Source organism: Typopeltis vanoorti, chromosome 12, assembly GCF_054136105.1.
Source record: "Typopeltis vanoorti isolate ZY-2024b chromosome 12, IOZ_Tvanoo_1.0, whole genome shotgun sequence".
Lineage (NCBI taxonomy): Eukaryota > Metazoa > Arthropoda > Arachnida > Uropygi > Thelyphonidae > Typopeltis > Typopeltis vanoorti.
This window is the reverse complement of record NC_143560.1, coordinates 99,887,667-99,904,132: the sequence shown is the minus strand read 5'-3', so window position 1 is coordinate 99,904,132 and position 16,466 is coordinate 99,887,667. Positions and strand designations below refer to the sequence as shown.

Genomic DNA, 16,466 nt, shown 5'->3' with positions numbered 1-16,466 from the left:
CGAAATTGTCATTATTAAATGTGCATAAGAGATCTATGTATTAGAACCATGTCAAAACAGTTTGGAGTTGGGGTGACCAATCGGCCATGGCTAAGAGTATGACGTAGTCACCGAGAGAGGATGCTCGCATTGGTAATATAAGGTGCACTGCGAGACTCAAACACTCTCTCTCGTTTTCTGTTCCTGTGTTCCCGTCCAATCCTGGATAGCTACGGAAGCTTGTCGCCGGTGCCCAGCAACAATCTCCCGGTTGCTGCTGTACCAAGTCGAATAGAGCCACCAAAGGAATGAAGGCAGAATTCCAGTAGAGAGCTGTTGGTACGCTATGCCAATGTGAAGTCAGCGAAGGGCAACCTTCGAAGACAGTGGAAGTAAGTCGCTGATAACACAGAAACATGTGATGAGAAAATATGGAAGTCTTGCATATCGAAAGTGTAAGTGTGGAGGGAAGTCACGGAAACCCCATGAAAAGAACAAGATGATAATGTACAATTTTTCATACTCATTATAGAATTGTAATCATAAAAGGAATAGGAACCAAGGATTTAAGGAGCTCCACACATTGACTTACCCATAGTGCCTAAAAGAATCCTTGGACTGATCTGTCAGTGTCAAATAAGCTGGTGCAACTCTAAGCTTGCGCCGAGAAAGGAACCTAACCTTCAAACTATTTGTCAGGAAGAAGCTATATGATATAATGTTAGATATTAGCCTGAATTTAATTAAGTTATGGGGGGGGGGTATAGCTTGAGCACGAATTAGAATCATTTTCCATGTTAAAATACAAGACGGAATGCATCTGACATACTTTTTATAAAGTTTGTATATAATCGTGCTTAAAAAATGAGCACTGAGTAACCCTGTATGGAGTAATCGAGTCTGAACATAATAATATAACAGAGATATAGGATTGTTTCATTTAAACATAAGAATTGAAATTTTGGATATCTTAACCTAAAGAGGTTAAGATATCCAAAAGATATTCAGACTCTCTAGCATTGAAATTATTACTTAAAGTGTATCTATGCAAATGTTTATAAATAAATGTGTTTCTTTATATCAAAGTTCATGAGTCTGTTGTTTCTGAGATCGAATTACCACTTATAAAAATTTCGGACCTGTATGAGTGACGGGGGAAGCAATTTACGTAAGAAAGAAAAGGGGGGAGCCACGACTGCACATCACATGATCCCTCTGTTGTTTAGCGTTATTTATTTGAGTATCAGAATTTAGTTGCCGGCTGGCGCAGTCGTTCTAAACAAAATATAAATTTGTCGGCAATGAAATAACCAATATGCATGAGAGATAAATAATACATACAGAATAATATAACTAATATAATAAAAGTAAAAAAAGTGACGAGATGGGACATAACAAATGCCTTATGAATCCCTGTTTTTCCAATGTATTTCTATTATTTTTTAACATACGAAGATTTGGGTTAGAAAAGACTGGAGACAAAATATGAGAGATTCTAAGGAAAATTAGTGAAGTGAACAAAATGGCATCAATTGCAGAACCATATTAAAAATGATGCCGAGAAAAAGCACCTGAAATTATTAATATTCAAGAATATGTAAGCAAAGCTAATCTAAGATGGTAATTAAGACATTTTTGACTCAAGCGCAAAACAGAATGGAAGATTAGCAAAACTTGAGTCAAAAAATGCAGGAAAAAGACTCAGGTACAAGACTGAAGATATAAGATGGCTTGGGGTTATATGCAGTCACGGGGAGACTTGAAGGCTGTTCCAGAAAACAGGAGTAGATGGAATGAAAGGGCATAGTAGTGCAGTGAATTAACAGCAAAGGGATGTTGTGTAACTGTTGCTCATGTTATTGTATAATTAGCAGGCATGGGTGAAATGATGGATGCTAGGTCTGCTGAAAAGCACCCATGGATGTACCTGAAGAAAAGATATGGAGAAAATCATGTCTTGTGAGACAGTAGCTGAAGAGTCTGAGAGAGAAAGAGTATTGTCAGTTAGCCAAAATGCCTTCTTTTAGATATAATTAAGAATTTTTAGAGAGGCACTTGGTGCATCCCACCAAATGTGAAACAGTATTCTATGGTTGATTCAGAATTTGTACAGTTAACTGGATAAGCAAAATGTAACATCCTGAGTGTAAAAGGATGCCAATTTTTTTGAAAGCTGAAAACGATTTATGACTTAATCTTTCCTGGTGCAAATGATGTATTTGCACCAGGAAAGTGCATCCCTATGAGGATGATTTCTGTTATTAGGTCTGAGCAGGTAGAACAGCTGTTGGATTAGAAGAGCTGAAGCAGTAGTCAGCCTAAGGAGGAATAAAAGTCTCTGAGGTCCTCCCAGTTGGCAACCTTATAGTGCCAAAGGACATGAGACTGTGCTGGTGGATAAAGGTAGTTCTGTGGCAAAAGAGACTTGTATGAGGTTATGGTCAGAGTTATGAAGAGGAGAACCGACAACCACAGTATACCTGGAAGGGGAGCTTGTGAGGTATTTTGGTCAGAAGATTGATGATCTGAGATAGGCCACTGCTGATGGCAAAAACCTTAGCATCTCTGCCTGTTTGATCAGTGAAACTGGAGAAGGGAAGCCAAAGGGAGTTGTGGACGTTGAAGTCCCCAAAAAGGATGACCTCACTATTGGGATATTTTGATTGTAGAAAATCAAGCTTTAGAGAAAGATAGTTGAAGAGGTCAGAGTGGTTGATGGAGTTTGCAGAGTGATAGAGAGAGCATATTTAAAGTGCAAGTTGGTTTGATAGAGAAATTTTGAGCCAAAGTAGATCAAACAGTGGGGATTCAAGTGTTTACAGTCTCTGGTATAGTATGCCGTTCTGATGAATGAACAAGTGCCGTCCTTGTAGCAGAAAGAGCTGTGTAATGTGTAGTGTGGGCAGTTGAAGTTGCTAGTTGGAGTTCTGATAGGAATAATACTTCTGGTTTGGATGACTGTAGGTGGTAGTGCACATCATTTATATTGCTCTTATGGCCACATATGTTGGCGAAGTGGATGTGGAAACTTTTTTTTTTTGGTAAGAATTAATTTTGGCAGGTTGTTTTGATTGGATTTTTTGTTTTTCATAAGTTTTTTTTTAAAACTATTTTTTGTGGAAGAATTTTTGTGATCCACAGTTAAGTCGCATTTCTTTAGGTTATGGTCCATTATATTTCATTAGGAAGAAATAAAGAGAAAATAGGGCATGAAGTGAAAGGTAACAGACATACCACCCATATACCACTGATACAGTAGGAACAGTCTCCTATCCACTCGTGGCCTCAGCAGTTCCCCATGCAGCAACAGTATCTGGTCTCCCAGGATTTGACGCTGGCTGATCAGGAAGCCTCCAGATTTGTTACTAAATGGTTTGGTCTCATGTACTATCCAGCAGCCAGCCTGCTGAACCACTTTACTGCTGTATCCTCAAACAGGGGGAAGGTCCAAGCAGTCTACAGTAAGGTCGGTATGTTATTGAGGGTTTCACTCACTGCATGTGGCAAGAGTGTGTGGAGGAGGAGGGGGCACAGAAACTGGAACCCTTGCTCCAACGACCAAACATGGCTGCAGCCACTTCAGGTCTCTAATAAGTAAGGTGGTATTATTTCACCGGGTGATGAAAGACATCCACCACCTAGAGGTCTAGTTGGCATTTCCTCCAACTAGGGAAGGTATACTTTTTTGGCAGCAATGCTTGCCATGTTTGCCATGGTCCCATTTGTGGAAATAGGCTATACTGCTGGACAGTAGGGATGACTTGAGTGTGAGAAGGTATATATTGCACATTAACAGCCCTTTAGTAGCCCTCCCAGCATTTGGTTTGATGATGATGTCATTTTAACACATTCAGCCACTCAAGTTTAAATAAATGTGCAATTCTTTTCCGCTTTAATTTCAACAGTGGCATTTTGTGTTTAATGCACTAAACTGCTAATGTAATATTTCTCATATTAATGTTAACCTTTTTTCATTCAGCTATAACCTCTAAAACTGTGAGTACTAAATTAATTTGCTTAAATCTGTGTAGCTGCAAAAATTCATCACTGTTTGCATGAGTTCAAGTGAATGTACTGTCTAGACAGTAAACACTAAACAAATATGCCTCTGCAAATTGTTGATATCAGCATCAGTTCATCCACACAGAAAAGGTTAAAAGTAACTCATTAGAGAGTATTAAGTTGGAATAGGTTATAGCAGCATTTCTCAACCTTTCTAAGGCCAAGGACCTGTAAAATGCTGAAAACAATTCTATGGACCACTAAATTATAGAGGCGTAGCAGGGGGGGGGGGGTAATCCACCCTGAGCAGCACCTTTTTGGCATTTAAGAAATTTTGCCTTACTGTCTATAAAACAGCAACTGAGTGATGAAACAGACTTCATCAATGTCATCGACGATTTTGCGAACATAAAAGCAAGAAAAATAACATTTTAGAATGTTGGAATTAAAGTTTTACTTCAAAAATAAACATAGCGTTTTTAATTTATTTCCCTATACGTCATTTTGACTTTTCGTAATTTTTTTAAAAACCTAAGTAGGAATTATCAACATTTCGGAAAAACCGTGCCATTTATAACACAGTAAATCTAAAAGCATGTTTTGAATACATATGGAAACACAATTAATTAAATTGGAAGTAAATAATTAAAAGTGTATCATTCATCATTGAACAAAGTTTTCATTTTTATTAAAGAAATAAATAATATGATCTAATTATGTTACTACTTACTTTTAATGAGATGGTTCAGCTTCTTGGCCCTTGCAGAGTTGCTGGATATCTGGCTCAATATTGGTCCAATTCAGTCTAAGATTGGCACACACACACGAAGACGATTTCTGTATTTTGTTTTTATTTGAAGGAGCAATGAAAATCCTCTCTCACAAAGAAAGGATTTTCATTGCTCAGGTTGTGGAGAACTGCATGACGATTTTCAATGCTTCTTCGTATGATCTGGGAAATTCACTTCTCACTGAAGGCAAGATCCAAAATTGAGCCAAACCAAGATCACAGAATTGCATTTTAAGTCCACTCGAAAGCTCAATTAACTGAGCATTTTTCGATAACGAAAGGTCATTCTCGTGATAGCAAGCCTGAAATGGATTGCAAAACCCACAGAAATTTCTTATAAAAGTTATTCAGAAAATATGCTTCAAAATTCTGTTTCAGATTTTTAAGGTGGTCACAAACCTTTTCAAGAAACTAAGAATCAACAAAAATATAATTTTCTACTAAAAAGGATTCCAATGTTGGAAAAGGTGCAAATTGTCTGTCTTTTACATAATCCATAAAACCACTTTTCTCGAATGCCTTTATTTTGTCATAGGCATCAAGAACAGTTAAAGAATTTCCCTGAAGGGAGAGATTTAATTCATTTAATTTCGAAAAAAATGTCTGAAAGATAGGATAGTGTTGATAACCATGCTTCATCAACAAGGAGCGATACAAAATCAGAATTACATTCATTTACAAGTAATAAAACTTCGTGCCTTAATTTGAAATAACCTTGTTAGTACTCTGCCCCTGGAAAGCCAGCAAATTTCAGAAAGAAGCAAAAGTTGTATATATTTACTGCCCATTTCATCGCAGAGTACTGAAAATAACCTGTTATTTAATGGTCGAGTTTTAATAAAATTAACTAGCTTTACAGCATTATATAGCACAGTTTTAAATTCTGGTGGCATTCCTTTGGAGGCTAATGCTTCCCTATGAAACAATGTACCCAATTCATATCCGGAGCTACTTCCTTGACCATAGAAACAACCCCACTATGCTCCATTCGAACAGAAGCTTATACCTTTTTCCCCACTGGATCCCCTTTGTGTATTATGTAATTATTGAGAGTGAAATATTTCTTCTCTAGTTGTTTGGGATGGCAAAGTTCTACAAAACAGAATATCGTCATGAATGTTATCATGTGCATATTAACTGTGCATCACTTGTAACATCAGTAGTCTCTTCTATTTGTAATGCATAATAAGTGCTCTTCTTAACTCTTTCGATTAATTGAGATTCTACGTCACCTGCCATATCATTAATTCTGCGACCGACAGTGTCATTTGAAAGAGGAATCAAATCAACATCTTTTAGTAACTTGTTGCCAAACATCGTTTCTACCACATCTTTTATAGCTGGAAGTAGCAAATTTTTCCCAATAGAATGAGGTTTCCCTGTTTTCACTATGCGCAAACATAAGAGATAGGATGCTTCCGTGCCTTGCTATTAATGGATCCCATGGCCGAAACTATATCTTTCCCATGATGAATGTCCCTAAGCGTCGCTGAAAAAATTCAATTGGCTTATTTTTCACATCACAATATTTAGTTTCTAAATGTCATCAGAGTTTCACAGGTTTCATGCACTCGTTCGACAACACTTCATAATGCAAAACACATTGAGGTTTCTGTTCACTTTCATCTCCACATCAAGTAAACCCAAATATGAACTGTTATATTTCCTACTGTATTTTTTCTTTGAACTACTTGTTTCTTCTTCTTTAATTGTATCAGATTTACTCACTGTTATATTGTGATACAACACTTGTATCACAATTAGCATCACCTGTTTCATTTGCCCTTCTTTTCAAAGTCCTAGTTCTAAGCCACTTTTCCATTATTAAAAAACGTTTCCGAAAAATATATAAATATATAACACTGGGGTTACTCAGGACGCACTTTGTCCAAGTATCACTTGGCACTTCTCAAGATATACTGAGCATTGGATGAAGGAGGGAAACCTTCAATAATAAAAATCAATAAACAATTAAGCCATTGGTTGAAATGTGGATAACACATGTTCACTTCAAATCGGACAAAACAGCAAGGGAAGGCAGAAGCAATAAAACTATATTATTGTTCACTTCACCCCTCTTTTATTATCATTCTGCCACTACAAATTTAGCAGCAGAATGACGAATAATAAAAAGGGTAAAGTAAACAATATAGTTTTATTGCTTCCGCCTTTGAACATTCTGACAATATTTGTTGTTTTTTTTCAAGTCTCCATTTGATTTCAATAATTTTTACTTACTTATTCAATTTTAATTTGTTTAGATAATTAAAAAATATATATTTATTAAATTAATTTAAGTCTGCCTGCAGACCACCAGACCATAGGTTGAGAAACACTTGGTTATAGTAATACCAGAGTGGAGATACTGGAATCCTTATTCCTTACAGAAACAAGTAGGCTTCCTCTTAGTTATCTAACTTTGACTCTTAGCAATCAGATTTTTACTTTAAAGCAAAGAACTGAGAAATCACTGATATATAACAAAAGTCTATTTAAGCTCTGTAGTTCTACAGTTTGTTGTTGTTTATGACAGATTTTATTGTAATGGAATATGACCAATAAAAGGATAAAATGCACATGCAACAAGAATATTTAAAGCATACTCAGGCATAATGCAAAGTAGAAAGTTTTTTCATTTGGTTATATTATAAAGTAAAGATGCCAAGAAATTATATTCTTGGTTTCATCCTTTATCCAAGAGTAAACAAACAAAGTTTGTTCATGAAGTAATAAGAGCTTCTCAACAGAAGATGAATTAGCCAACTGCACAGAGAACTGGCAAAGTTTCTCTCCCAGAAACTTGGATTTTGTGTCCTCTGCAAAAGGCAAACCAGCAAGAAACACACAACTGACAGACATACACTGACCCCATGGCCTTAGTTGCTTCAGCTGTAATTTAACTCAATGAAAGATACTTACTTGGGAAACCACTAGTCTTCAAGCTAAAATGACCAAAGCAGAAAGGGAGGGAAGGATGTAAATTGATTTTAAACAGAACTTTGAAATTTTCAATTATTTCTCTTTGCAGATTCCATCCGTGTGAAAAGTATTTCTGGCAGTGCTGGCATATGGAATTGATGGGAAATATCATTTCTGTATCTAATACTTCCCTAATTAACTAAGATTATGTCAAATATAGAAAGATTTATGTACAATGAGCTCAACTTTTTCATCAGTTCAGCAGCAATAGTAGTAATATTAGGAATTTTGAATTTAGTCTGATATGGAAGCACGTACAATTTTGCATTGATCTGAAGGTATCAAAATTAAAAAAGCCTAAAAAAAAACTGATGGTACAATGCATTCAAAAATCTTAAAATTTGTATCAAAACAATTGAAATTACTGTAAAGAAGCAAAATTTAAAAAAAAAAAAATTAATAAAATAACTTACCTGTGCAAAGCTCCTCTATCTTGGCATACTTAGTCTGTAGGCAATCATTAACCCAGTTTAACATTTCATGCCTACTTAGATTATCAGCTGTAGCACTAGTAGAATAAACATTCACACACAGAGGCGTACAATCTGACATCGCTGCTGTTAATGAGTCAGAGCCTGTTTTCATTAAAAAATATCTTTATGAAAATATTTGATGTATGAAAAACAAAATGTGAACTCTTAAAAATTAATCTTGCTAGTATTTTGTATGCATGCATAATATTTTTTTAAATTTCCATTAAACCATATAACAATTTAATAAGATTTAATAAACATTTAAGTTCTCATAAAAATTTTAAAGCTCATAATTATATTTAGTTCATGGAGAGAGAGCCTCCCCAGTCAACCTCTTTGGTAGGAGAGAACCGAGATCAAATCCCATCTAGAATGAGAACTTGACAATGAGAGCTAGCCAGTCTCATATAGGGGTGAGTTTTTCCTTCTTCAAAATACAAACTAGACAGAGAATACACAATTTACAGACCATTTAGACAATCTTAACTGCTTTATTATAGTACTCATTAGATTTCAATGAAGCTGAGTTACTTGGCCAATGAACATAACATGTGAAAGGAACATTAAGATATTTTACAGATGCTGTGCTGTTAGTACATGTGTTAAAATAAGAAAATGACATAAGATTTAAAAAACTGAAATAGTTTCAATTTAGAAATTTCACATATGTAAATTACTGTTATATTCATATTATTTGACATGACATCTGGCCACTCAATATCCACTGAAATCTAGTAGACTTCAACTAAATTGAAAATACATCGACAACAAAAAGGTTTCATTTTAATTTGAGTTGCTGACATCAAATTATTCACCACACATTTTGTGATTAGTTTTAAAAAAATTGAACAAGATAGGATGAAGTAAGCACATCATAGGTTACAAACAAACAAAAAAAAAAAATACAAACTGTTGTATTTGATTGCATTAAGTTACCATTTGGTAGTCAAAGAAGATATCTTAAAAGTTCATATAGCATAATCACACAAAAATTATATTTTTGTTTTAATCCTTTACTCAAGTGTAAGAAAAATTCAAAGCATTTTCACAACTAGTTGACCTCTTATGTGCATATACAAGTCAATTAGTCACAAAGATAGTCCACACACAAACTTTGGTTGCTTAGGCTCGGGTAAAGGATATAACAATTTCCTGTCAAATATAATGTACTGTGTAACTAGTACATTATATTTGACAGGAAATTGTTAAAACTTTTTTTTTAAATATCTCTGAACTGGAGTATGCCATCATACTACTTCATCAACAAATTCCTGAGATGTAAACCTCAAGGGGTGCACAGAATATGATAATACTACATGAAAAACTTACATCACCACTAATTTCCTATCTACAATTTTACTCCAAATCAATCTGTTACCTGTCAAGATGCCAACATTATCAGATCTTATATTTGTCTTCTAAGTTACTTTTGACTGTATCAATCCACCCTATCTTGGTCTCCCTGTAGGTCTTCTTTTTCCTGAAAACCTGGCAGAGAACATTTGTTTTGCTAATCTTTCCTCTCCCATTCTGTTTAAGTGACCATACCACCTGAGATTAGCTCGGCTAACACATTCTTGGATGCTAACAATGTCTAGTTCTTTCCTAATATCCTTGTTTTCAATATGATATTGCCATTGATGCGTCTGTTCACACCCCCCAATCTTTCTCAGGACTCTAATATCTGCAGCTCTGGTCTTTGGTCAAGTGTTTTATTTCTAACCCAGCTCTCAGATCAATAAGTTAAAATTGGCTTGAACACCGTTGTATATAATCAATTTAGTGTTTGGACTAATTTCTCTCTTATTCAATATAAATTTATTCAGTCGACTTCCCACCACACCAGCTTTGTTGATTCTGTTGTCTATTTCCATATTTAATTTACCATCCTCACTAAAAAAACCTGGAATTGAAACCAGGAATCTTGCCTAAGTAGCTGAAATATTTTACTTGTTCTATAGGTTCTCCATTCACAATGTAGTTGATATTTGCAATGCTTCTGCTGACCTTCATACAATATATATTACAACGGTTATTCAAGTTAGTCAGGGAACCTTGCAGACTTATACTGGATTTATTTAAAAGTATAACATCACCAGTGAGAAAACATCACTATCAACAATAACATAGTCAATGAGATTTGTCTTATTCCTTGTCCCTTCTCTCCATGTGAATTTGTGCACATTTTTATGTTAGAACATGGTGTTAGTAATAACAGTCCATGTCCTGAGCAGAAATCCAACAGGTATTTGCCTGTTGGATTTCTGCTCAGCTAATAATAAATAAAACAGCTAATAAAAAAGCTAACAATTATTTGCCATTATTATTAGCTTTGCTCTTTTCTCCAAATTTTTCCAAAATATTTTTGTATGGCTGACAATCATTTCCTACTATTTAGATCCCCAATAAGAACAAACTTTTCATTTTTCATTGTGTCAGTTACTTTCTCAAGCCTCAAAAAATTTCTCCACTTCTACCTTCGTAGAACCTTCTGTGGGTCCATAGGCACAAATAAGTCTTATTGTCCAGTTCCCCATTCTGATATTTGCCCACATCACGCTACTTGATAATGCCTGGCATTCAAAAAGATTAGCCTCGTATTTAGTGTTGAATACTATAGCTACAATGTCAAGTGTATGGAGAGGGGTAGCACCTTAGTATCGATGTCAGCCGCTGATCTCAGGGTCAGGATGTTGTTGCTCTAGTCCTCAACTCTCACTTATGGCTCCAAGAAGTTGGCAGTGCACACCAGCAGCCACACCCCGGTAAACTGCCTCAGCTGGCGGACTAAACTAAGTGAAGGTATCAGCAATATAGAATGCTGTAAATAGGGAATGCCAACCTTTATGTGCACAAACTCTGAAATGACCAAGATGGCAGAAGAATCAACATTGACTGATCGATGGCATGACAGCAAGATGTGCAGCACATCGAGGGCATACTCCTGACATCTAAGGGACTTGTAGCTAGCCATCATGGAAGAAATTGGAGCCTCACCATGTATTTATCCATTGTCAACCTTGAAACACACCATGTCACAATATGAAGTTAGAGCAGGGAAGAAGAGCTTGAAACAGGGAATTGTTTCCCAAACCTTCCGGGGAGGATATTCTCAGATGTGTCCCTTGTCTGAAAATCAGGAGCAATCTCTTGAAAACAGTAACATGGAACGTCAGAACACTCTACGAGGCAGGCAAATTAGACAACCTACTCCAGGAACTAGAAGTGATGAAGGCTGATATTGCAGGTATCAGTGAAGTGAGGTGACAGATACAGGCATAATAAGAAGAAAATATCACACTATAATCTACTCTAGCAGTGGCTTACACCTTAATGGAGTAGTGCTTGTCCTAAGTAACAGAATTGCAAAATCTCTACATGGATATTGGCCCATAAATGACAGAATCATAACAGCCAAAATAACTGCACAACCATTCAACCTGTATATTATTCAAGCATATGCACCAACCCAAGACCATCTAGATGAAGAGTTGGAACAATTTTATGAAGACATCCAAACTGCAATCTCTAGTGCTAAGTCAGATTATATTATTATAATGATGGGCGACCTAAATGCAAAAGTGGGCTCAGAAAAAATCTCATTTTGTATAAGAAACCAAGGGCTTGGAATCAGAAATGAAAGAGGGATTCTGTGAAACCAATGACCTAACAATTGCCAACACACTATTTAAACATCCTCCCAGAAGACTATATACACGGAAAAGCTGTGGACATCTATAGATACCAAATTGACCATATAATAATAAGCAAAAAATTCAGAAATGCAATACCACAAACAAAAATATATCCTGGAGCAGACATAGGATCAGACCACAATTCAGCGATTGCAAAAATCAGTATAAAACTTAAGATACCAAGCCAACCATTCATAAGAGAAACTTATAATTCAGACTCACTTAACAACCAAGAAGTTCAAGATTGCTTTATAAAAGAATTCATAAAATCCCTTAAGCCTGACACCACAACTCACACAGAAAACAGAACACCAATTGATGAAATAACATGAACTGGCAAACATTCAAGAATAGCATCAACAAAGCAGCCCAAAATACACTCCCACAATTAAAAAGGACTTGAATTTTTATTTTAATAAAACTGTGTCATGGAGAAATGAAAAAATACTAACGTTGATGGAACAATGAAAAAAGTTAAAGAACAAACCTGAATATAAAAGCATGAATAAAGAAATAAGAATACAGAAGGAAATTATATGAACAACAAAGAAATAATATTCCTGAACAGACTGATTTAGAAGGACCACCCATTTTACTCTGAAGTTGAAAACGCCGTCAGAAAACTAAAACCACATAAAGCTGCAGGAATAGATAATATCTTGGCAGAATGGTTGAGGGCTCTCAATGAAGGAGGACTGAAATTTCTAACAAAATTATGCAATAAAATATACGAAATTAGATTTCTACCCGAAGATATTAATCACTCAATTGTCGTTCCAATTCCCCCAAAAAACAAAACTACAAGATGTTAAGAGTTCAGGACAATTAGCCTCATCAGTCAAGTATCAAAAGTCCTCCTATCCGTTATTCTTGAAAGAAATAAAAAAATAGACATAGAAATAAATGATACACAAAGTGGCTTCAAGGAAAATGTAGGTACAAGAGAAGGTATTTTCAACTTCAGAACCATCATAGAAAGATATCTAGAAAAACAAAAAGATGTGCAACTCTACTTCATAGATTACAAAAAGGCATTCGACAATGTTCAACATGAACAATTAATTGAAATCCTTTCAAATATAGGCATGGGGATGGAAAATACATTAGTCTAATAACTAATCTTAGCCTTATTTATTCTCAAAGATGCAGTCTGTTTCCAGACTACATCTTTGAGAATAAATAGAGACCTCAGAAGAATTCCCAGTTCAGAAAGGTATGAGACAAGGCTGTGTCTTTTCTCTGATTCTCTTTAACCTCTACACAGAAGAAATTTTTAATAAAATTTGTAACCTCAAAGGAATCACTGTAGAAGGCAGAAATATTAATGTCTTGTTTTCAGCTAGAAGAACTGTGTCATCTGAATATCTTAGGTTATTATTAAATCTACTGTTCACCCTCAAGTACAGTGAACAGCATGGCCTCAGTTTCAACTTAAAAAAAAAAAAAAAAAAAACATGATAATTTCAAGAGAAAAGGAAATACCAAAAATATGCATCAATATAAAAGGGAATAAATTAGAACAGGTGTAAACATACATACATATATACCTCGGACACTTGATCACAGAGAATGGTAGGACAGAAGATGAAATTAGAAAAAGGATTGAAATTGCAAGGTCAACTTTCAACAGTATGAAAAATCTACTGACATCTAGAGAATTAAGTCTGAAAACAAGACTAAGAATCTCCAAATGCTACATATCGTCCACATTATTATACAGAGTAGAGACATGGACACTCTCCAATCTGAGTGTGAAAAAACTGAAGGCCTTTGAAATGTGGATGCTGCAAAGAATTATGAGGATATCATGGAAAGACAAACAGACAAATGAAGAGGTACTAAAGATGATAGGCATAAACAGGAGCCTGATGAAAGAAATTAAAAAGAGAAAAGTCAGCTATTTTGGACATATTCTGAGGCATAACTGCCTAAAAAGGACACTTCTTGAAGGAACTGTTGAGGGAAAGAGAAGGAGAGGAAGACAAAGACTGGAGTGGATGAAAAATATAGAAGACTAGACCTATCTCTCATATGAGGACACATGGTAGTCAATCTCCTGGAGGGAGAAGACACCTGACAGGACAACTATAGCTACTCCTTTTCCTTGAATGTCATTGCCTGAATATATCATTTTGTATGTATTGCTCAGAAAGATCTCACCACTTTTATATTTTTTTGATTCAGTCACCCCTATTATGTTGATCTGGTACTTATCCAGTTCCTCAGTTAGCTCCAATTCTTTGCCATTCAGACTTCTTATGATGATAGTGCCTCTTTTCACAATCACTTGCCTCAATGGTATTGGAACTCATTCATCAGCTTCAACCCTAATAGCCTTAGTTTCCCTGATTTTGCACCTCCTATCTCACTTCATTATCAATACATTTTCTAGAATCTGAATACTAAAATTTACTCAAGTGCAAACCATTAACCTTGTGCAAGTCTCTTTGTCCATCAAATTCACTTTGCACATCTCCACATCATTCCTCCTGCATAACCTTTGCATCGACTTATTTTCATTTTCCTTCCCCTCAACTCACCTGTCATACTGTGGCAACAGACTCACTTTTTGTTGCCACAGTTCCATACAGCACTCCCTCAAACCATACTTGTCTTCTTACAAGTTACTATAGAAATAAATAGTTATTTTCCCACTTTACAAGGCTTTGCATAGGACCAACCACAATCTGAAGTACTGTGCACAGATAAGAATACCTTGGTACTGAGACAGATGATCCAGTGACAGCTAATAAAGGTGATAATTTGGTTACAGAAATGTGTATAACGACATTGAGGAAGTCAATCTTCAGCCTCAGGGTGATGGATGAAAGCAGATTTGAAAAAAACATAACACCCAGTATGGATATGGATACTAGTGAAATTTTGCAGCTTATGGTTGGTAGAGGTAGAACTTATGTTGTATGACAGATAAGTATGAGCTAGAGAAGGCCTTTCCTCAATCAGTCCTTGGACTCCCTCAGTGGTTAAATTTTAAACGAATAAGCTCCAGGACATCTTAAAATAAGGATCATAAATATGAGCCTATTGCTAGATTGACGCAACATTTTTTAAAATTTAATTTATTTATTTATTCTGGTGGAGTTAAAGCCATCAGGCCTTCTCTTCCACACCACAAGAAACGTTAAATACAAATACAAAATTACAAATTAATGTAATACTTCTAACATATTAATTGTAATCATTCGTAATCAGGCGACTGTTGATATTGACTTTATATACACATTCAAAACTGTAAGCAATTGTTGAATAATAACCCAATAATGTAGTCATAATTACCGTAAAGGAAGAAAAGTCACAAAACGGAAAAATGTTCTGGGTCCGTGCCCGGTGAATAAAAAAGTTCCAGGGCCAAGCCCCAGCTGAAGAGTGCATAATTGAAGAGCATGCATAATAAAATATTGATGCTGCTTGTAACAAACTATATACAACCTTAACTAAGAAAACTGAGATGAGGAAGGACTGCATAAAGAAGAGGACATGAGGAAAGTATAAAGAGAAATAACAGTTGTATAACATAACAGAACAGTTTAATGAATAGTTAATCAAAGCATCTGGAGAAATCGATTTTATTCTTAGGGAAGAGTGAGCTGAAGGACTGAAAGTGAATGAAAGATCTGTCAAGAATATTAAATAATCTAAATTAATAAAAATAATATATAATTAATAAATAATAATCTAAATGAATAAAGGCAATAAGATTTCACCAAAAATTTTAAAAATAATGCCTTAACTGGGTTTAATGAACCTTGCAACTAGAAATACAATAATGGTTTTGCCACTGCATAGGGATAATGCTAAGAAAGGAGTATCACAAATAATTATTAATATTTTGCCACTTCATGTAAAACAGAACAAAAAGCTTTTTTTGTAAAATAATTATGTTTTTTATTGCAAATTCCAAATGGCAACAATAGCCCATACCATGGATAAGTAGAAAGCAGAGAAGAAAGAACAAATTTTTTTTGTCAGATTTGAAAATCTATACATTATATCTTTTATGGAAAACACAAGAAGGGGGACTGTTAAAAAAGATTGTGATATAGAGAATGAATGAAGCTTTAGAAAGGGGGGGGGGGTTGAATCATAGGTTTCTACAGGTCAGTTGGGTGGTAGTTCCCAACTGACCTCTAGAAAGCAGTACTTCTGCTGCATGCACTTAGATTCAAGAGAGTGCAGGAATTGATGCCAATTCTGACAAACATCGACCAACCATGGGAAAATATGCAGAAAATGCAGACAACAGAACAGAAACTGAATGTCTATGTGAAAGAAAGTGGAATGAAATAGTGACAGATGGGTCATTAATCAACCCCACTGCTCTCTCCGATACTGTCAAGCACTTTCAGAGAAAGCTCTTAGAGGCATATACTCCAGATAATGAAAGCAGAATTCAGTGGTCACATGAATTTCTTATTTGTATAAGGTTAACAGCATTCACATGTAGTAATATCCAGGACAAAACACTAGTTCCTTGGAGATGATGAGGAGGCAATGCTTGTAATAAATTATATTATTATTACAGTGACC

General features: G+C 35.4%; 1 protein-coding gene across 3 annotated transcripts in view; it reads right to left on the bottom strand.

The window, feature by feature from the left end:
• Positions 1 to 16,466, bottom strand: part of LOC150101057 (microtubule-associated protein RP/EB family member 1-like) — a 151,478-nt gene that overhangs the window by 106,656 nt on the left and 28,356 nt on the right. For all 3 annotated transcript variants that reach the window (XM_090402270.1, XM_090402271.1, XM_090402272.1), the window contains exon 2: positions 8,164 to 8,325. In XM_090402270.1, coding sequence (XP_090258396.1) covers positions 8,164 to 8,302 — 139 coding nt within the window. In that variant the 5' untranslated portion in view covers positions 8,303 to 8,325. The remainder of the gene's footprint in view (positions 1 to 8,163; positions 8,326 to 16,466) is intronic.